At 35.1% G+C, this 24396-nt stretch overlaps 1 protein-coding gene across 2 annotated transcripts in view; it reads right to left on the minus strand.

Annotated features, from left to right (window-relative positions):
* Positions 1–20240, minus strand: part of TMEM156 (transmembrane protein 156) — a gene marked incomplete at both ends in the record, with an annotated part of 49810 nt that extends 29570 nt beyond the window's left edge. For both annotated transcript variants that reach the window (XM_079700463.1, XM_079700462.1), the window contains one exon: positions 20153–20240. In XM_079700463.1, coding sequence (XP_079556589.1) covers positions 20153–20240 — 88 coding nt within the window. The remainder of the gene's footprint in view (positions 1–20152) is intronic.
* Between the last annotated feature and the right edge of the window lie 4156 nt (positions 20241–24396).

Below are 24396 nucleotides of genomic sequence, written 5' to 3' on the forward strand. Positions count from 1 at the left end.
GGATGAATCTCAAATGCATTATGCCAAAGGAAAGAAGCCAAACACAAGTGACTATATACTAATGTGATTCCATTCATATGAAGTTCTAGAAAATGGAAAACTATATTGATAGTGGGAGAAGGGTTCTTCTGCAAAGGAGAAAGAAGGACATTTTGGAGGTACTGGAAGGTTGTATAACTTGATTGTGTTGATAATTACATTGCTGTAAACATTTGTCAAACCTCAAACTTTATACTTAAAAATGGCAGCATTTTATTATATGTAAATTATATCTCAATAAAGCTTATTTTAAAATAGTGCTACTATGAATATTCATGAACATGTCACCTGGTACACAAATACAGAAGTTTCTCTAGCATACATACTGAATGAAATTGTTGGGTATTCAGTATGCACATCTTTGATTTTACTAGAAAATGCCAAATCATTATACAAAGCAGTTGGACCGATTTAATCTCCCACCTGCAGTGTGTAAAGGTTTCCCATTGACGCATATCTTGGCCAGCACTTTTCAAGTTTTGACAGTTCAGTGAATGTTAAATAGAACCTCATCATGGTTTAAAAGTGTATTTTCCTGTTTTTCCCTACTTTTTCTATTTTTCCATTTTTCCGGTAGGTTGTGTGTCTTTTCCTTATTAATGTTTAGGAGTTTTTAACTTTCCTTTTTAAAATTTTAAGAAGTTCTTTACATTTTTTATCAAGATATCTTCTCACAGTTTGTACCTTGTCCATTCATTTTCTTTATGATCTTTTAGTTAAAGGAAGTTCTTAACTTGAATGTATTGAATTTATCAATCATTTTCTTTACAATTTGTGCTTTGCGTCTTGTTTAAGAAATCCTTCTCCTGGACTTCCTTGGTGGCACAGTGATTAGGAATCGCCTGCTAATGCAGGGGACACAGGTTCAAGCCCTGGTCTGGGAAGATCCCACATGCCGCAGAGGAGCTAAGCCCATGCGCCACAACTACTGAGCCTGCGCTCTAGAGCCCACGAGCCACAACTACTGAGCCTGTGTGCCACAACTACTGAAGCCTGCGCACCTAGAGCCCGTGCTCCGCAAAGAGAGAAGCCACTGCAGTAAGAAGCCTGCACACCACAACAAAGAGTAGCCCCCACGCGCCATAACTAGAGAAAAACCCGCGTGAAACAACGAAGACCCAACGTAGCCAAAAATAAAATAAATAAATAAATAAATAAATTTATTTAAAAAATAATCCTTCTCCTTTAAAAAGATCTTCACCCACATGGTCTTCTAAAAGTTTTGAAGTTTTGCCTTTTATGTTTAAGTTCTTAATCTATCTGATATTGTGTACAGTATGAAGTAGGAAACCAGATTAATTTCTCCCACATGTGATAATCGTACTACCAATTATTAAGTAGTCTATCTTTTCTCCACTGTCTGTAATGACATCTCTATAATCTATCAAAGTATCCATGTATGTATGACTGTGTTTCTAGGTTCTCAATTTTGTTCCATCAGTCCATTTTTCTATCTTGGCAAAGATATCTTACTGACTTAATTACTTTTGCTCTGTAAAGCTCTTATATCTGACAGGAAAAATCCCCTCACCTTGCTCACTTCTTTAGGAACATCTTAGTGCTTCTTGGCCCTTTGCTCTTTCCAATACATTTTAGAATCAGCTAACTAAGTTCAGTGAAGAACCCAGTTGTGATTCTGACTTGAATCTCAAAATCAGTTGGAGAAAAAAGATATGCTACTGAGTTTCTCCTATCACTCCTTTCTTCTTTTCTTTCTCTCTATTTATATAGGTATTCTTTGATATCTTTTAATAAAGCCTCCAAATTTTCACCATTATGGTCCCATATATCTTTTGTTAGATTTCCTCCTGGCTACCTTATTTTTTGTTGCTATTGCCAATAGTATCTTTCAAGAAATACGTTTTCTGTTTATTAGTGGTACATGGAAATACAGTTGACTCTTGGATATCAATTTTATTTTTTACCACTTTGTAAACTTCCTTATTAATTTTAACTTTTCCTATAAATCTTTTGAGTTTTCTCTGCAGATATGCATGTTGACTGCAGATAATGACACTTTTATCTCTTGCTTTTCAATCCTTATACCTTTTATTTCTTTTGCTTGTCTTAATGCACTGACTAGGACTTCCAGTACCATGATAAATAGAGGTGTTGAGAGCGGACATCCTTGCTTGCTCCTGCATGCTTATGATGTTCAACGCTGAGAGTGATATATAATCATTTTTAGATATCCTCTTTCACTTTAAGGAAGTTCTCTTCTATTCCTAGTTTGCTAAGAGTTTTTAATTATAAGCGTTGTTGAATATAATTGAATGCTCTTTCAACAACTATCGAGATGATTATATAGTCTTTCTTCTTTAATCAGTTAATACAGTGAATTACATTATTAGATTTTCTAATGCTAACTCAATCTTGCATTCCAGGAATAAATCTAATTTGATCATTTTTGTACATTGCTGCAATCAGATTCTTTTTTTTAATCAGATTCTTAATGTTTTGTTTAAATGTTTTTTACCTATATTTATAAATGAGATTGGCCTGTAAAGTTTTCCTTTTTGTCTTCGTTGGGTTTGGATACTAAGATATACTAGCCTTAAAAATAAATTGGAAAATGTTCCCCTTTTTCTATTTTCTAAAAAGTTTTATTATAAAATTGCATTTATGCATTGCACAGGGAGATCAGCTTGGTGCTTTGTGACCACCTAGAGGGGTGGGATAGGGACGGTGGGAGGGAGATGCAAGAGGGAGGGGATATGGGGATATATGTATACATATAGCTGATTCACTTTGTTATACAGCAGAAACTAACACAACAATGTAAAGCAATTATACTCCAATAAAGATGTTAAAATAAATAAATAAATAAATAAAAATAAAATTGCATTTATCCGTTCAATCCATTTCTTGAAAGTTTGACAGAACTTGCATATAAAAGCATCTGAATCTAGTGCTTTTTCAGGAAAATAAAACCACTGGTTCAATTTTCTTTATTGCTGTATGATTCTTGGGTTTTCCATTTCTTCCCAAGTAAGTTTTGGTAAGTTATATTTTTCTAGAAATGTGTCTTTATACGTTAAATTTATTGACTTAAAGTTATTCATAATAATCTCATTATATTTTAAATTTCTATGTCCCTTTTTCATTCCTAACATTTGTTACTTGTGCCTTCTCTTTTCTGATTATTCAGTTTTAGTAGGTAGAATAATGGCCTCCCTAAGATATCCATATCCTAATTCCCAGAACCTGTGAATATGTTATATTACATGGCAAAGAGGAATTAAGGCAAAAGATGGAACTCAAGTTGCTAATGAACTGGTCTTAAAATAAGGAAATTATCCTGGCTTATCTGGGTGGGCATAATGTAATCATACATGTGTCAGATGGGAGAAAAACTCAACAGGCCATCCCAGGCTTTGAAGATGGAAAGAAGCCACAAGCCAAAGAAAGCAGGCAGCTTCCAGAAGCTGGAAAAGACAAGAAAATGAATGTATTCTTTCCTAGAGCCTCTGAAATGAATGTAACCCTATTAACACCTTGATTTTAGCTCAGTGAGAACTCTGTGGGACTTTTACAGGCTGTAAGATAATATATTTGTGTTGTTTGAAGCTACTGTTTGTGGTCATTTGTACAGTGGCCATAAGAAACGAATACATCCGTCATTCCAGAAGTGTGTCCATTTAATTAGTCTTTCCAAAGAACCAACTTTTGACTTTATTGATCCTTTCTATTGTATCTTTTCATTTCATTGACTTTTGCTTTTGTCTTTATTATTTCCTGCCTTCTACTTTCCTTGGGTTTATCTCACTGTCCTTCTTCTGACATCTTACATATAAGTACTTAAAGCTATAAATTTTCTTCTAAATATCTGCCATTTTTATAATATCCCACAAGTTTTAATAGATGTTATTTTATTATCATTAATTTTTACCATTTTCTAATTTCCATTATGATTTCTTCTCATCCATGGGTTATTCAGAAGTGAACTTTTTACATTTCCAAATACAGTGTTTGTTTTTAGTTTTCTTTTTGTTACTAGATTCTAGCTTAATTGCATTTAGTTAAATATATATTAAAGATGGTTTGAAATTTATTGAGGCTTACTTACTTTCATAACCTAGTATGTGGTGAATTTGTATTAATGTTTCATAAGTGACCCAAAATAATATGTATTTCCAGATGTTAAGTATTCTAAATATGTCATTAGATAAAACAAGTTATATAAATTGTTTGAATCATCTGTATTCTTATTATCTGTCTGATTATATTTTATACTGGAGGATCATGTTTAAAATCTCCCACTCTAATAATGAATTTATAAATGTCTCTTTTAAGCTATCTCATTAGGGGCATACAAATTTAGAACTGATAGATATTTTTGTGAAGTGAACTCTTTTCCATACATACTGACCTTCTTTATTGCTAATAATGACTTTGATCTTAAATCTTATATTAAGACAGTGATACGTGCTTTCTTCAATTACTATTTGCACCTTATATTTTTCTCATCCTTTTATTTTTATCTTTCTCATATTCTAATGCTTTAGGTGCATCTCGTTTAAATGTCATATTGCTGAAATTTTTAAAATTTAACCTGATAATTTTTTGCCTCTTTACCTGGATCGATTTACCTACTTACATTTACTGAGATCATTGATATATTTGGATTTAACTCCCTCATATTATTTAGTGCTTTCTATTTTTACCACTTTCCCTATTACCTTTCTTGCTATCTATTGATTTAATGATTTTTTTAAATTCCATTGTTTTTCTCTTTAGTTATTTGTAGGTTAGACACTATATTTCTATTATTTTAGTAATTTTTAACATGCATCCTTAACAAGTCTAAAGCCAATCAATAATGTTACCCTCTTTCAAACAATATAATGATCTTAGAATACTTTAACTCTTCCTGACTTAAATGCTATTTTTGTACATGCTTGTTTTTTCATTGACACACAAATTAGTAGTTAATTTTGTTTTATACAGTAATATTTTCAAGCTTTATTTGTATTTATTCATATGTTTATAATTGTTGTTGAGGGTTCTTTTCCTGCCACTTCTTCTTTCATCTCTGTCTTTTCTCCTGGGATTATATTCTTTCTCCTGAAATTAATTCTCTAGCAGTTCCTTCACTGAGGATCTGCTGATTATACACTCCCTGTTTTTGTTCATCTGAAGATATATATCTCACCAATTCTAGACTGACAATAATTTTCCCCAGCACTTAGCAGACATTATTCCATTGCCTTCTGATTTTCATTGTTGCTTTCAAGAAGTGAGTTCTCAGCCTAACTATTGTTCCTTTGAAGACAATCTGCCTTTATCTCTGGTTATTTTTAAGATCTCTTTAGGTTTCATGTTCTACAGAATTTCTTTTTATTTATTCTATCTAGAATTTATTGGGTTTTCTGAATCTGAGGATTTGTGTTCTTCATTGCTTCTGTAAAATTATCAGCCACATCTCTACAAACATTTTCCCCATTCTGTCTCTTCTCCTTTCATAGGTTTAGTTAGAAATATCTCCCTTTGTTCTCCCATGGAGAGCTATTTCTAATTCAACTCTGTTTCACATTTTCTATTTCTTTGGTTCTCTGAAATGTGTTCTAAGTAATTTCCTTACATCTACATTCCACTTCATTAATTCATTATTCAGTTGCATCTAATCTATTTATTGCATTCCTTGTGTTTCTACTTCAAATTATTACATTTTCGTAATTAGAATTTCTAGTAGGGTTCTTTTTCAAATCTGCCTGGTTATATTTAATAATCTTGTTTCTTAATCATATATTAATCATATATTTTGATACCATTTTTAATGTATTGAAACAAATTCAATACTTATTTTATATTTTCTATCTCATAATTCTGATATCTGAATTCTTTAAAGATCCGACTATATTTGTTGTTTCTGTTGACTCTTGTCAACTGGAGTCTTACTATGTTTTATGATTTTTGATAGTAGCACATGTTCCTTAGAATTTTATTCAGGAATATCTGAGACCTGGTTTGAAGGTATTTTCCTCCAGAGAGGATTGTGTTTGCCTCTACTTGATGTCTAATGGCACCATTAATCCAAAATCACTTTAAATTAAATTTTTGGATTGGACTTTTCACACCTCATAGACAATGAACCTCAGTATCCAAATTATGACCATCTTGTGTTCACAGACCCTCAAAGGAATTTTTTCCTTACAAAATTTACTTAGAAACCAACAGGTTATATTCCTTGATTACTCTTTCATGGAGCATATCATCTTTTGGGTCCCAGACTTACATGTCCTGCCCATGTATGGCCCAATGAAACTGAGACTCTAACCACCAGGAATTGGTAGATGCTCCTGAGGTGACCAATTTCTTCACTCTTGCTTATCCACCTAGATTTGTAATTTCTAGTCATTTTCCAACTTTAAGGAGTTTTCTTTATTTTCTTATCAGTTCAACTATGTATTTTTAAAGTTTTTAATATGTTTTATCTCTTATTTTTAGATATTTTGTGCCAGAAGTGTTTTTCAAAGTATGACTGCAAGAACAGAAGTCTCATCTATCTGCTGACCTTCAAAAGTAAGTGAGAATTTATAATAAAACCTTCATTGTTTGGCCCACAATAGGAGCTCCAGAAACTACTTTATGTCATACTTTCCCAATACCTAGGTTATTCCTCTGTTAATCAGTTGTCAGGGAACTCTAAGGAAGCATGGATTATTTCAGACAATATATATATTCTAAGTGTTATTGCTCCAATATATTAGATATAAACCAGAGAAGATAAATTTTACCATGAGTTATAGTGAGTACAACTCCTTTGGAGAAGCATTTGGTGATTTCTTATAAAATTAAATATACTCAGCTATTTCACTACTAGATGGTTATCCAATGAAATGAAGACATTTATTTATTCAAAGATTTGTAGAAGAATATTCATAACCACATTTTTATAAAAGCCAAAAACTGGAAACAACCCAGTGGTTGAAAGGAAAATTGTAGTGTATTTGGACAATGGGCTACTTGGCAATAAACAGAAGGGAACTACTGATACACTCAATAACACAGATAAATCTCAGAAACATTATACTAAGCTAAAGAAGCCAGACCAAAAGTAGATACTTTGTGATTATTCCATTTATACAAAGTATAAGGGACTTCGCTGGTGATCCAGTGGTTAAGACTCCATGCTCCCAGTGCAGGGGGCCTGGGTTCAATCCTCTGGTCAGGGCACTAGATCCCGCATGCCGCAACTAAGACCTGGTGCAGCCAAATAAATAAATAAATAAATATTTTAAAAAATATATACCAATAAGGGGCTTCCCTGGTGGCACAGTGGTTAAGAGTCCGCCCGCCGATGCAGGGGACACGGGTTCGTGCCCCGGTCCAGGAAGATCCCACATGCCGCGGAGCAGCTAGGCCCGTGAGCCATGGCCGCTGGGCCTGCGCATCCGGAGCCTGTGCTCCGCAACGGGAGAGGCCACAACAGTGAGAAGCCCGCGTATCGCAAAAAAAAAAAAAATATATATATATATATATATATATATATATATATATATATATATATATACACCAAGTATAAGAAGGGACAAAACTAAACTATGGTGAGCTAGGCCAGAAAGTTGCCATGGGGTTGGAAGGAGAGTTGATCGGAAAGAGCAGAAGGAATCTTCCTGAGAGTGATGACAATCTGTACCTTGTATGGGGTGATAGATAGGTGCATACAACTGTGAAAATTCATGAAACTGAACACTTAAGACCTTTCCATTTTATTATATGTAAATTATGTCTTTAAAAAAATAGTCAAACAGAACAAAACGTAGCCAATTGTTTCTAAAGATCTTTCATCATTACTGGATATTCTGTAGCTAAATTCAGCAATTTAAAAATATTAGCTGCCAGAGGTGTAGACAAGATGGCAGAGTAGGAAGATCTTGAGCTCACATCCTCCCATGGGCACATGAAAATTACAAATATTTATAGGTCAGCTATCAATGAGAACAACCTGAAGACTAGCAGAAAAGATTTTTCACAACTAAAGGTATAGAGAAGAAAGCACATTTAGATGGGAAGGAGGAGCAGAGACGTGGTACAGTCAAGACCATGCCTCCAGGTAGGTGGCCCACAAATGGGAGCATAATCACAACTGCAAAGGTTCTTGCCACGGAGCAAGGGGTTTGAGCCCCACTTTGGGCTCCCTAGCCCAGGGTTTCTGCACCAAAAACATGAGCTCCCAGACCACTTGGCTTTGAAGGCCAGAGGGGGTTTATATATGGGAGAGTCAGAGGGCTGTAGGAAACAGAGACTCCACTGAAAATCTCACACCCCCTAAGTCTCAGCACAGAAGTAGTAATTTGAAAGAAGCCTGGGTCAGGCTGATCCTGGAGAGCCTCCCAGCAACGTGGGAAGCACCTGGGATTCTTGCTTGTGGACATAGATGCTGGTGGCAGCCATTCGTGGGAGCTCATTCTACCACAAGAACACAGGTGCAGGAAAGTGCCATTTTGGAGTCCTCCCTCCAGCCTATTAGCATCAGAGGCTTACCCACCCACTAGCAGGCCAGCCACTAGCACCAGGCCCCCGCAGGCCCCACAGCCACCTGCACCAGGGCCTGGCTCCACCAGCTGGCACCACACAAGCAGAGCATGGCAGTCAACCAGCCAGGGGCCAGCCCCGCCTACCAGAGTGCAAACAGTAGTTGGCCCCAAAACAACAAAAGGGCCCACACAGCCAAGTAGGAAGTACCCCTTAGAGCATATAGCTCCAGTGACCATGAAGGAGAGTTCTGTTGGGCCCCGTGAGACTTCTCCTACATAAGGCCACTTCTCCAAGATTGGGAAATGTAAATGACCTAATAAATACATATAAATAAACACAGAGAACTGGGCAAAATCCGGAGACAGAGGAATGTGTTCCAAACAAAGGAAAAAGACAAAATCCCAGAAGAACTAAGTGAAGTTGAGACGAGCAATCTATGCAATAAAGAATTCAGGGCAATGATCATAAAGATGCTCAATGAACTCAGAAGAATAAATGAACACAGTGAGAGGTTTAACAAAGAGCAAATATAAAGAAGAACTCAAAAGCTAAAGAATACAATAACTGAAATAAAAAACACACTAGAAGGAATCAACAATAGATTAGATGATACAGAGAAACAGATTAGCAAACTAGGAGACAAAGTAGTGGAAATCATCCAAGTTGAACAGAAAAAAGGAATTTTTTTCAATTTCAAGCATACTAATATTTGCATTATAGGGATCCCAGGAGAAGAGATAGAGAGAAATGTGCAGATAATTTATTTGAAGACATAATAGCTAAAAAATTTTCTAACCTGGGAAAGGAAATAGACATCCAGGTTCAAGAAGTACAGAAAGTCCCAAATAAGATGAACCCAAAGTGTTCCACACCAAGATACATTATAATTAAAATGACAAAAATTAAAGATAAAGAGAATCTTAAAATCAGCAAGGGAAAAGCAACTAGTTATGTATAAGGAAACTCCCATAAAACTCTCAGCTGACTTTTCAGCAGAAACTTTGCAGGCCAGAAGGGATATATTCAAAATGATGAAAGGAAAAAAACCTACAACCAAGAACACTCTATCCTGCAAGGCTATCATTCAGATTTGTAGGAAAGGTAAAGAGTTTTACAGATAAGCCGAAGCTAAGAGTTCAGAACCACTAAACTGGCTTTACAAGAAATAGTAGGGGCTTCCCTGGTGGCGCAGTGGTTGCGAATCTGCCTGCTAATGCAGGGGACACGGGTTCAAGCCCTGGGCTGGGAGGATCCCACATGCCACGGAGCAACTAGACCCGTGAGCCGCAACTACTGAGCCTGCACGTCTGGAGCCTGTGCTCCGCAACAAGAGAGGCCGCGATAGTGAGAGACCTGTGCACTGCGATGAAGAGTGGCCCCCACTTGCCACAAATAGAGAAAGCCCTCACACAGAAACGAAGACCCAACACAGCAAAAAAATAAATTAATTAATTAATAAACTCCTACCCCCAACATCTAAAAAAAAAGAAAAGAAAAGAAATATTAAAGGGACTTCTCTAAGTGGAAAAGAAAGACCACAACTAGAAATATGAAGTTACAAAAGGAAAAATCTCATTGGTGAAAGCAAACAGTAGATCAACCACTTATATTATGATGGTTAAAAAACAAAAGTAGTAAAATCATCTATATCTACAATAAGTAGTTAAGGGATACACAAAACAAAAAAATGTAAAATATGATGTCAAAGGCATTAAACATTTGGGGGATAGTAAAAGTGCAGGGTTATTATAATACATGCAAACATAAGAGATCATCAACTGGGCTTCCCTGGTGGCGCAGTGGTTGAGAGTCTGCCTGCCGATGCAGGGGACACGGGTTTGTGCCCCAGTCTGGGAAGATCCCACATGCCGCAGAGCAGCTGGGCCCGTGAGCCATGGCCACTGAGCCTGCGCGTCCAGAGCCTGTGCTCCGCAACGGGAGAAGACACAACAGTGAGAGGCCCACATACCACCAAAAAAAAAAAAAAAAAAAGAGATCATCAACTTAAAACAATTACATATATTATAGGTTGTCATATATACCTGTTGGTAACTACAAACCAAAAATCCATAATAGATACTCACACAAAAAACGAAAAAGGAACCCAAACATAACACTAAAGATAATCATCAAATCACAAGAGAAGAGAGCAAAAGAAGAGGAAAGGAACAAAAAAGGACTGCAAAACAACCCCAAAACAATTAACAAAATGTCAGTAAGTACATACCTATCAATAATTACTTTAAATTTAAGTGGACTAAATGCTCCCATCAAAAGATATAGCATGGCTGAATGCATACAAAAACAAAACCCATATACATGCTGCCTACAAGAAACTCACTTCAGATCTACAGACACACGCAGACTGAAAGTGAGGGGATGGAAAAGAATGCTCCATGCAAATGAAAAATAAAACTGAGGTAACAATAATTATATAAGACAAAATAGACTTCAAAACAAAGGCTATAACAAGAGCCAAAGAAGAACATTATGTAATGATAATGGGATCAATCCAAGAAGGTAAAACAACTCTAAACATATATGCACCCAACATAAGAGCACCTAAGTACATAAAACACATATTAACAAATGTAAAGAGAGAAATTGGCAGTAACACAACAACAGTGAGGGACTTTTAACACCGCAGTTACATCAATGGACAGATCATACAGGCATAATATCAATAAGGAAACACTGGCCAACAGATTAGAGCAGATAGACTTAATAGATATACATAAAACATTCCATAGAAAAGCAGCAGAATACACATTCTCTTCAAGTGAACATAAAATGTTCTCCAAAATAGATCTCATGCTACTCCACAACACAAGTCTCAGTAAATTTAAGAAGATTGAAATCTTATCAAGCATCTTTTCTGACTATAACAGTATGAGACTAGAAATCAACTACAAGAAAAAAACTGCAAAAAACACAAACACATGGAGGCCAAACAATATGCTAAGTGACCAATGAGTCACTGAAGAAATTAAAGAGGAAATCAAAAAATACCTGGACAAATGAAAATGGAAACACAACAATCCAAAATCTATGGCATGCAGCAAAAGCAGTTCTAAAAGGAAAGTTTATAGCAATATAAGCTTACCTCAGGAAACAAGAAAAATAAATAAACAATCTAACCTTACACCTAAAGGAACCAGAAAAGGAAGACAAAGTTAGCAGAAGGAAAAAATCATAAAGATCAGAGCAAAAATAAATGAAATTGAGACTGAAAAAAAAAAAAACAGAAAAGATCAATGAAACTAAGAGCTGGTTCTTGGAAAAGATAAACAAAATTGATGACCCTTTCACCAGACTATCAAGAGGAAAGGATGGCTTCCCTGGTGGCACAGTGGTTAAGAATCCATCTGCCAATGTAGGAGACATGGGTTCGAGCCCTGGTCCGGGAAGATCCCACATGCCGTGGAGCAGCTAAGCCCGTGTGCCACAACTACTGAGACTGCGTGCCTAGAGCCCATGCTCTGTGACAAGAGAAGCCACCGCAATAAGAAGCCCTCACACTGCAACGAAAAGCAGTCCCTGCTTGCCACAACTAGAGAAAGTCTGCACACAGCAACGAAGACACAACCGAGCCATAAACAAACAAATAAATAAATAAAATTTTAAAAAGAGAGAGAGAGAAAAGGAGAGACAGCCCAAATAAATAAAATCACAGTAGTTACAACCAACATCACAGTAATACAAAGGAATCATAAGAGATTAGTACAAACAATTATATACCAATGAAAAGGACAACCGAGAGAAATGGATAAATTCCTAGAAACGTCCAATCTCCCAGGACCAAATCAGGAAGAAATAGAAAGTATGAACAGACTGATTAGCAATAATGAAATTGAATTAGTAACTTTAAAACTCCCAAGAATCGATAGTCCAGGACCAGAGAGCTTTGCAGGTAAAGTCCACCCAACATTTAAAAAGAGTTAATACCTATCCTACTTAAACTATTTCAAAAAATTTAAAGGGAAGGAATGCCTCCAAACTCATTCTACAAAGACGGCATCACTCTGATACAAAAACCAGATAAAGACACCACCAAAAACAAAAAGAAAGTTATAGGCCAGTATCACTGAAAATATTAGCAAACCAAAGTCAACAATACATTAAAAGGATCATACACCATGATCAAGTGGGATTTATCCCAGAGATGCAAGGATGGCATTTTTCACAGAACTAGAACAAATAATTCTAAAATTTGTATGGAACCACAAAACCACAAAGACCCCGGATAGTTTAAAAAAAAAATCTTAAAAAAGAAAAGCTTGAGGTATCACACTACCTGATTTCAAATTATACTACAAAGCTACAGTAATCAAAGAGTATTACTGGCACAAAACAGATACATAGATCAATGGAACAGAATAGAGAGCTCAGAAATAAACCCACACTTAAATGGTCAATTAATCTATGACAAAGGAGGCAAGAATATGCAATGAGGAAAAGACAGCCTCTTCAATAAGCAGTGTTGGAAAAACTGGACAGATACATGCAAAAGAATCGAACTGGAGTACTTTCTCACACCATATACAAAAATGAACTGAAAATGGATTAAAGACTTAAATGTAAGACTTAAAACCATAAATCTTCCAGAAGAAAACATAGGCAGTAAGTTCTTTGATATTGGTCTTATTAATATTTTTGGATCTGTCTCCTGAGGCAAGGGAAGCCAAAGCAAAAATAAACAAAAAGGACTATGTCAAACTAAAAATCTTTTGCACAGTGAAGGAAAATAGCAGCAAAATGAAAAGGCTGCCTACTGAATGAGAGAAGATACTTGCAAACAGTGTATCTGATAAGGGGTTAATATTACAAAGAGCTCATACAATTCAACAGGAAAAAATCCAACAACTAAATTAAAAATGGGCCAAGGACCCAAATAACATTTTCCAAAGAAGACATACAGATGGCCAACAGACACATGAAAAGATGCTCAACGTGACTAATCATCAGGTAAATACAAATCAAAATCACAATAAGATACCACCACACACCTGTCAGAATGGCTGTTATAAAAATACAACAAATAGGGCTTCCCTGCTGGCGCAGTGGTTGAGAGTCCACCTGCCGATTCAGGGGACACGGGTTTGTGCCCTCGTCCGGGAAGATCCCACATGCCACGGAGCGGCTGGGCCCGTGAGCCATGGCCGCTGAGCCTGTGCATCCGAAGCCTGTGCTCCGCAACAGGAGAGGCCACAACAGCGAGAGGCCCGCGTATCACAAAAAAAAAAAAAAAAAAAAAAAAAATACAACAAGTAAGTGTTGGCAAGAATGTGAAGAAAAGGATACCCTTGTGCACTACTGGTGGGAATGTAAACTGGTGCAGCCACTATGGAAAATAGTATGGAGGTTACTCAAAAAATAAAAACAGAACTATCATATGATCCAGAAATTCCATTTCTGGGTATTTTTCCAAAGAAAACAAAAACACTAATTTGAAAAGATATATGCATCCCTATATTCATTGCAGCATTATTTACAATAGCCAAGATATGGAAGCAACCTAAGTATCCATTGAGAGATGAATAGATGAACAATATGTGGTATACACAGTTGACCCTTGAACAACACAGGTTTGGAACTGCATGGGTCCAAACTTCTACATGGATTTTTTTCAATAGTAAATACTACAGTACTACAAGATCCACAGTTGGTTGAATCTGCAGATGCAGAACAGTGGGTGGGTGTGGAGGAACTGCATGTTTGGAGGGCCAATTATAAGTTATGCACGGATTTTTTACTTTAAGGAGGGTCAGCACCCCTAACAACTGTGTTGTTTAAGGGTCAATTGTATATTCAATGGAATATTGCTCAGCCATAGAAAATAACGAAATCTTGACAGTTGTGACAACATGGATGGACCTAGAGGGTATTATGTAAGTAAAATCAGTCAGACAGAGAAAGACAAATACTGTATTATTTCACTTATATGTGGAATCTAAAAACAAAACAAACATCAAAACAGAAACAGACTCATACAGAACAAACTGGTAGTTGTTAGAGGGGAGAAGGGTGAGGGGAAAAGTGAAATAGATGAGAGAGATTAACTCTCAGGGATGTAATGTCCAGCATAGGGAATATAATCAATAATATTGTAAAAACTTTATATGGTGACAGATGGTAACTAGACTTATTGTGGCAATCATTTTGTAATATATAAAGATATCAAATCACTATGTTGTACACCTGAAACTAATATAATATGGTAAGTCAATTATACTTAAATTTAAAATTTTTAATTAAAATATTCTTGTCTCTAACCACATAAACAGCATAAAAGATATGCCATGATAAATTTCTATTCCACAAGAATTAAAATACGCACATTGGTTGCCAGGATAGAAGTTCATGGCTTAGCTGCCTAATTTACAAAGATGTTAGTTAATATATATTGCTTTCCTTTGGTCACAGGTCTGCTTCTTTAACAACTGGCATAGACTCAAAAGAGTATCAATTTCAATAGCAAAAACTCAATTATATTTCCATTTGAGTACAATAGTTGAAGCTTCTCTAGCAATACTGAGCAGGAAAGGGTGAAAAAATATCATGTTGTGTATGGATGATACATCCATGGTGGTAACCAGATTAGGAAAAGGGCAGTCTAGAGAGAATATAGATTTTTTCAGAGTTCATTTGGGAAAGACAATATAAAATATTTCCTAGGAGGAAGGGGCAAGGTTTGGGATCACTTTTAACCTATGGTCGCTATATATGAATGGCAGGTTTGGGACATAAGAAAGAGATTACTGGTTTTATTTGTCAAAACAAGGGAAGTAAATGCACACTGTGAAATTCTGCATTGGGGGAAAAAATGGTAGGTAAATGATTCAGGGTAAAGTGATGCATATCTTTTAAGTAAAATATTCTGTGAAATAAATTTCAGAGGCTGCACAACCTAAAAGTTCTAGGTTTGTGGTGAAATTTTATGTTTCAAAAATGTAAGATGAGGATAATAATGCCTGGCCTACCTAAATTAAAAGATGGTTGTGAGGGTCTGATGGGAAATACTTCCTTCCAGAAAGCATTTTCTTTTTTATTTCCTTTATAATATTTTTAATTGCCTTTACAATATGACTCAGAAATTTCACTTAAGCACAAATTGAGTGCCTTCTAATGTGGCGGGTACATCCTAAGTGATTGAAATATGAACAAAACAGACAAAAAACCTCATTTTCATTGAGCTTACGTTCTATTTGGAGAAATCAGGCAACAAAAAATATAAGCAATAAATAAGTAAATAATATAGGTGGTAAGTGCTATGGAGAAAAGAAACAGAGCAGTATAAGGGGAATATACATCACCATATTAATGTTTTAGAGAAAGCCATTTTTTTCTATAAAAACAAAAAAGATATTCCGAGAGAACATTTATCTACCAATGCAAATGAATGAGACATGTAGTGAGAAAGCTTCCCAAGCTAGGGTTATTGGTATTGTAACCTCACCTATGAGAGAATAAGGCCAATTCTGCCAAAGCAGTGAAAAGCATTATGTTCAGCAGTACTTTTTTTGCCAGTACGTATGTCTAAGATATATATGTAAAAATACCATGTCCATTAGTAGCCATTTTAAAACTATAATGATTCAGAAAATTCAGTAAGAAATAAAATCTTAAATAAAAGCAAATTTATCCATCTAGGCTTATTCCTTCTTCCTGTAGATTTTCAGAATAGTCTCCCTTGAGAATGATGCTTCACCATTAATGAGTTGAAATCTTTAATGAGTTAAAATGAGTTATTATATGTAAAAGTACTTGGTATATAGTACCTGCATATGTATGTATAAATATTTGTTAAATTTTTTAAAAACTTTTTTTAATAGTCATGACTATATCCTGAACCTGATTGGGGATTACTGATTAAATTATTAATGCATCAGCCAATAAGAAAATAAAGTGCCCATTTATTGAGAACTAAGATAAGAATTTCTCAAATTAATTGCAGTTACCCTGATTACACTGGTCTTTATAATATAGACATAAGTAATGTGTACATACGCTCATATACTTCAGGGTTTATCCTATAGTTTGTATTTGAGGTTCCTTTATCCTTTGTTTTCTTCCATTTCACTGCTCACTATACAGCCATTTCCATCAGAAAGTGTGAAGTGGAAGGGAAATGAAAGCTGGTAAACATAGTGTATGCCAGTTTGGCTCTTAAAAGTAAGAGAGGAAGTCAAAACAGCTAGATGAAATTAGGTATGAGGTGTTTTCATCTGTGCTATTCCTGGTCCTCATCACCACAGTCAGGAATATACTCACATAACTCACTAAAATTTCTGGCTTCAAGAATTTCTGAGATATAAATACGAGTATATTTTATTTGAAAATCAATAACAATTGCTTCTTTTAGAAAGTGCTCCTGCAAGTAGCTAAGAAGAAATATTAGGTGATCATTAGAACTCTGACAATTATTTCTCTTTGTGAATGAAAATGGAAGAAACATCCTCCCCCAGACAGGACTGGAAGCGACTTTTATGTTCCCATTGCATCTTTTTAACGTTGCTATTTTCATGATTACAGTATTGTATTTAATTATTTACCAGTCAGTCCTTCCCTTGACTGAAACTTTTTGAAGGAAGAATTACCTTCATTTTTGTAGCCTTGGGTTCCTAGTACAGTTAGACACTATTCATAAGTGAAAGAATAAATAAATAAAAGATCACTGAGATTTATATGAGTTAACCAGGTCTCTCTCTCTCTCTTAAACACTGTAAGTCCACCTAAAGCAGGTTGATAAAACATCTCTTATTTGGAACAACCCAGCTCCCTTAATTTCAAGAAGCTCTGAATAAATATATATCCATACCCTTTCATATCTCTATTATCTAATGCAATATAAGAGTATGAAACCATTATATTAACTACTGTGTCTTAGTATAAGCTGCCTTTCCAATAAACGGAAAACTAGAATAAGCTATCTTGCCAGTGCAAACCAATGCAAAGTCATTAAAAGTCCCAAACACCATTAAAGAAGTTCCCCATCTTTGCTAAAGTTAGACTAAATAGCTTATACTATGTAATTATAATAATTGAATATTCTGTGTAATGATTATTCAGATACATTCTTGATGAAAAATGATCAAACACAGTGCTCTATTTTTAACTTAGGCCTCAGAGGATTTATTATTTTGAAATCAAATCCATTAAACCTGGTGAATACATTATTCCTCATTAAGATTCCTTTTGAATTCATTCAACATGTTAAAGACAGTGTATCAATAAATAATTTGCAAGTAAAAATCATTTTATAATATTCATCTTAGAAATTAAAGTGAATAGAATATAAGAATGGAAAAAAGCCACAAGTAACTGATAGGAAGGGTAAGACTACATGGGAAACTGTCAAGGTTAATTTTAGCACTTCTGGAACTCTTTTATCCTATCCTCTAAATAATCTTACTAGATATTTTATTTTATGAAATACATCAGTTAACAAGTCAACTCATTTCATAAGTCAACTTATTGTGATTAAAAATTATTTTAGGGTTTCCCTGGTGGCGCAGTGGTTGAGAGTCTGCCTGCCGATGCAGGGGACACGGGTTCGTGACCCGGTCCGGGAAGATCCCACATGCCGCGAAGCGGCTGGGCCCGTGAGCCACGGCCGCTGGGCCTGCGCGTCCGGAGCCTGTGCTCCACAATGGGAGAGGCCACAACAGTGAGAGGCCCGTGTACCGCAAAAAAAAAAAAAAAAAAAAAAAAAAATTATTAAAAAAAAAGACAAAACAATTATGTGCCCTTAGTTTAATCAATGTAGAACTGTATAAAATGAAGCTATATAAACTTGCTCCTGGTGATCCATAAACCATTATAAAATATAAAGCATTATTATTACACTATTGCATGTGTAAAACATTTTGCCTAAGAATCAACTTTTCATTTATGGCAGCTCTGTGCAAAATTCCTTCTACCACAAAATGATATTAGGACAAAATGGTGGTTTTCAAACAGTTTTGTTTGTTGGTTCCAAGGAGAGTTCCTTTCAAACAAAATTCTCAGATAAATCCATCACTCTAAAAAGAGTTGGAGGAAATATCTACGTTGCTCTTGGACAAGGAAAAGAGAAATGGGTATTTTAAATTTTAGGAGGCAGTAAAGGTAGTATTGGAAGCTATTGTAATCAGTTAAGAAGCTAAGAGTACAAAATCATTATCAATGATGGTTGATTATTGTCGAGACATCTGCCCCCAAAAGAAAAACTTTTAACATGCTCTTGTAGTCACCAGTTCTCACAAAACACTAATCAATACTTAGCAAATAGATCATTAAATCTTTTAGACTGATTACCTGGTTTTCATTAGATCCAACCTGATTTTCTTTGGAGGTGCTAGATACATCTATCTGACCTACCTTAGACAGCTATTAAATGAGCTACCCCTCAGCCCACAATAGCTTAAAAATTGAAATAGGTTATCTCCATTCCAATTCTAACTATTTCTTTTATATTTTCACTCAGTGAAATCAAGAATTAAAATGTATGCTATGATTGCTTAATCTAAGCAACATAATGCCAGAAAACCAAGAATAATTTGAAAAATTCAATTATTCACAAAATGGACATTCATAGTGTTTATTTATCAAAAAAATGTTATCTGCTACTTCACATCATGTATATGCAATATTAAATAATCATTGCAATATGTTACCAAATGTTATTAGCAAAAGTATTTTCATCTGGCCACTTAGTATTATGTATATAATAAATAATAATTGATAATAATATACAATATATACATGTATATATATTATATACAATATAATAGATAATAATATACAATATATACATATATATATTATATACAATATAATAATATACAACAAATAATCATTGCAAAAAGTCATGAAATATAAGCTTTTCTCTGATTTTAATCAAATTCATATGATAACTTTTTAATGATAGAACACAACATTTTCTGTTTATTTTTTCTTATAAAATGCTAGGGAGCACAATTACCATTCAAACAATCACACTAATATATTTTCAAATCTTTTACTGACACATAAACATAGTTTAAATTTACATCTATTTATTTTCCTACCCTAGGTTTCAGCAATATCACAATTTTCTGAAATATACACAAAGCTAATTTTGTTCCATTTTTCTCTAGTTGCAAATATGCACAGGCATACACCTGCTTAAATTTGCACCCATCTTATTTTGAAAAAAATCTAAATACATTTCCATAAAGTGACAGTAAGTGATGTGCATGAAATCGTTGTGATAGAGGGAATTCAAGCATTTTTAACATAGTGAATGTTACTTTCTCTATAAAATAATTCTAGAATGTAAAAGCATACTTAAAACTGTTTTGAAGGAAACTTTCAAAGAGCAAAATCATATGATAAGATTATTGTAAACTCAATGTTTGAAAGCTAGACTACAGATTTCAAGTATTTCTTTTCATTTTTTCATTTCATTATTGTATTCTACAATACTTAAGTACTGTACTATACTGTACTATATAACAGTCAACTAAAATTGCAATCTCATTTTATTAGCTTTTCAGACATAGAACTTCAGCCCACACAACATGTACTAAAAAAAAGGCCTTTCCTGTAACCATTAGCTGACATAAGTTTTAAAAATTAAAAAAGAAAAAATAGATTGTAATTAAATACTCACCATTCGGTGTCTTGAAATATTCTGGCAAAATTAAAATGAACGTGATCACCATGGCCAAAAGTAATTTAAGGAGGGCTGTATTTGTCATGTCTCTTCACATGACACATGTGTTCTCATCAAGTACATTGATGGCATGTTTCTTCCTGGTTTAAGTTTCATCTCTGCGGTACTTTGTTTATACAGTTTACCTCATACTCACTTCCTTTTTTATAAAAGGGAGGCCTTGAACTGAGACTTCTTCATTTTTGAGTCACTTTCCACTAAGAAAACTATCTTCTAACAAGCACTTTCAAACTATCTTCTAAACAAGAAAGAATAAAGAAATGATCTCAGGAAGTAAAGGGGTCTTGTTCTCATCTGAATTTGAAGCTATTTTCGTACACTTACCAATCTATGTGAGTAAATATAAACCCACAATGTACTCACCAAAAGTGAAATGATGAATGTCAGTTATGTCCAGGTTGTAAGAACGTCATTCATTCATTTACTTATTAAGTGATTATTGACCCACTTTTAAGTGCATTGTCCTGGATTCTGGTGTTCAGAAAATATGTCTAGAAGACAGTAAACAGTATAAAATGTAAGGATAAATTAAAAAGACACGTAAAATTTTGGCTCTACTTTACTACATTGTATAAAAGCAATAGAATGGTACTTATTATCATTATACCTATAAATACAGTGATTATTTTTACAGAATCCACATTTTCAGTTCCCATTTCAAAAAAAGATCTTTCATTACAGTAATTCCAGTGAAATAAAATGCATTGTCTTAGAATATAAATGAAGGGTAGGCAAAAGTCATGGTGAATCTAGAATATGTGCAAACAAGTATTTTTATTCCATTGTTCTTGTTTTCTGGTTTTAAAAAAAAATGGTATCAGATATGTCCAATCTTTTCTCCCTGCTCATTCCCTCTTGTACCCTCACCACCCATCCATTTCCATTTATCCTATTTCTTGTTCTTTACCCACCCAGCCCTGAGCTTTATGGAACAATGGGTGAGCTGGGGGTAGGAAGCAGAGAACAAAGGTCATCCTGTGAATATATTGTGAATATGAATTAACTGTCTTTTCTTCTGATTGGGTGCAACAATTTGTTGGACAAATGGGAATCATGGACCTTAGGACTTGAGTCTAAAAACAGTCAAAATGGGTGTATGACTTCAAACATATGGTTTATTTTATGACCAGCATCAAGGATCATTCAAAGGAAGAGAGGAATTGATGAGAGTTATGGCCTGCACCAATTACTGGACTGAGATATATTGGATTACAGGTCAAGCAGTGTCTTCAGGAGAGATTCTGGTTAAGGATGGATGGGAAACCCTGTTCCTTAATTCTTACAGGTATCACTAAGTGGTCACTGGACTCTACTCCCCATTTTGACCCTGTTTTGATTCCCTTAGACATTCGAACTCTTATTTATGAATACAAACATTCCAACCATAACTTTACCAATGGCGATAAAATTGATCAAGAAAGTATTTACTTGACATAGCACTATTAAGTCAGTTTAATTCCTGGATGAATTTTCTTATAAGAGCAGTTAAACCACTTCTATATTTTTCCCCTTTAATTTTGATTTTACTGAAACTACTTTTGTTAGTACCTGTCCTTTTTTATGAACGACAGCACTTTGGTTCATTTATTAATTTTTTGTCCGTATTAAATTTTATGGATTTGTGAGTTTTTTGTTTGTGTGGTAGTATTTCTTATAGATCTGCTTCTTTCCTTGCTACTCCCTTCCCTGCAATATGAACTCAGGCTGCTAAACTTATTCCTGAACACCTAGAAGATAAACTTCCCTAGCGGCTCCATGGGTCCTTTGTCAATATGGGCTGTTCCATGTTCTCTGCAGCTGACTTCTCTGGTGCTGTACAGATGGTGGATGTCAGAAGACCAGTCCAGGGTCCCTTAGTCCCAGGCCACTGCCTGGCTGCTCTGAGGATGTAGGGGCTCAGTGTCTCAGACCTGGCCTATAATCCATTTGCTGGATACCAGTGTATCATCTCTGATTTAGCAAATCATGAGAAAATTGTGGTATTCCTTCAGATATTTCAAGAATCTTTTATTGTTCTCGATTGTTCTATTATATTTTAATTTAATTTTCATAAATACTTTTGATCTTTCTGCTTACAGTTACTAATAGCTTAAAGGGTTAGCAGAACAATAGCCAACAAGAAGTTCCAAGTACCCCTTGGGTCAAATCCTCCAAGATTCAATAGCAAGGGTGAAAAGAGCTGAAATATCTTGCTTTTTCTGACTGCCATGATTCATCCACTAAAATGTTTTATTACTGACGTTGCCACATAAAGTATGTCATTAAATATTTGCATTTTAAACACCACCAATCACTAAGATTTAAGAATTAGGCTGAAGTTTCTTGTAGGTAATCCAACTTAAAATGATAGTGTCTTAGAAATAAATAAATATAGGTTGTGTTAACTCTTAATTTTATTTAACTTTTAATTTTAATTTGAAGGTAGAACAGAAGCAGCAGAAAAGTAAGAAACAAATAAGTAGATAAGCATCTAGTGGTGTGTAAGAAACTTTGTTTAACAATGTTATTTGTGGCTTTGAAGACCAGAGTAAGCTCTAAACCTTTAAGTGTGTGACTCTGAGTTACTGTTAGAATTTAATGTGAATATTTACCCTAAGGTACTGTGAGAAGCCCAGGAGACTCCCAGAGCCTGAGAAGTGCATAAGGGTAAAGGACACTCCTCTTTAGATGTCCCCCCTTGCATCTGTGCTCTCCTTTCTTTCATATTTCTGTACCATCACCTCTCTGTCAGCCAAACATGAAAACTCTACAGAATAAGTTATTTCTAAAGACTATTTGATGTAAAATAGATAGCTAGTGGGAAGCAGCCGCATAGCACAGGGAGATCAGCTCCCTGTTTTGTGACCACTTAGAGGGGTGAGATAGGGAGGGTGGGAGGCAGACGCAAGAGGGAGGAGATATGGGGATGTATGTATATGTATAGCTGATTCACTTTGTTATACAGCAGAAACTAACACACCATTGTAAAGCAATTATACTCCAATAAAAATGTTTAAAAAATAAAATAAAGACTATTTGATTTTTTAATGGTTCATAGATCAAAATTTATTTAAGCATACTCCATTTGTCATTAAAAATTTTTATATAGCACCACAATGTGAATAGTCACATGCATGTATCTTTGTGCAAGTCTGATTATAGAGTAGAATTATGAAGATAAACAGCATAAAGATTTTTGAAGTTCTTAATTCATATAGATAACTGTCTCCCAGCAAAGTTGTGTCAACATATACTCTACCCACAGTGGATGAGAGTGCCCTTGTATCACCAAACTTCAACACTGGCCATTTTATTCTTTTAACCTTTGTCAATTTGAAAGGGAAAAAAAAAACAAAACTTGTTTTAATTTGTGTTTCTCTGATTGCTAGTAGGTCTGAACATATTCCATATTTACTGGCAATTTGAATTTCTTCTCTTTCGAATTGCCTCTTCATGTCTTTTATGGGAGCACTCATATCCTTGTTGTTGCTCTATAGGCCTCTTTTCTCTATTGGGAATATGTATCTTTTGCCATATATGTTGCAAACATTTTCCCCAGGTTGTCATGTTCCCTTTTGTTTTGTATATGGTGGGGTTTTTCTCCCCCATTTTGTGACAATTTCCAAAGCACCTTCACAAACATCAGATTATAAAAAGAGGATGACTACAAATCTGCAGTTACCTACTGTGGGCTTCTCTCTACTATCTCAGTGAAGGAATAAAACCTTAATAAATCTAAAACACAAGAGACTGTTGATACTGTACTAGTGTTTAACATTCCTAAGTTTATATTTCATATTTGAGAGTTGGATTCTGGAAATACTTTAGTGTATCTATAATTCTAATTGAAAAAAGTCTTAATTACATAATCGTATGTTGTGTGCTAGATACAACTTTTTAAGATGAGAGAATCCTTTATTTCAAGGAGCTGCTCTACCAGGAAAGCAAGAGCAACATAGTTTTAAAAAATAATAGTCTTGGGCTTCCCTGGTGGCGCAGTGGTTGAGAGTCCGCCTGCCGATGCAGGGGACACGGGTTCGTGCCCTAGTCCGGGAAGATCCCACATGCCGCGGAGCGGCTGGGCCCGTGAGCCATGGCCACTGAGCCTGCGCGTCCGGAGCCTGTGCTCCACAACGGGAGAGGTCACAGCAGTGAGAGGCCCGCGTACAGCAAAAAAAGAATAATAATAATAATAGTCTTAA

The sequence above is a fragment of the Hyperoodon ampullatus genome (assembly GCF_949752795.1).
Source record: "Hyperoodon ampullatus genome assembly, chromosome: 1".
Classification (NCBI taxonomy): domain Eukaryota; kingdom Metazoa; phylum Chordata; class Mammalia; order Artiodactyla; family Ziphiidae; genus Hyperoodon; species Hyperoodon ampullatus.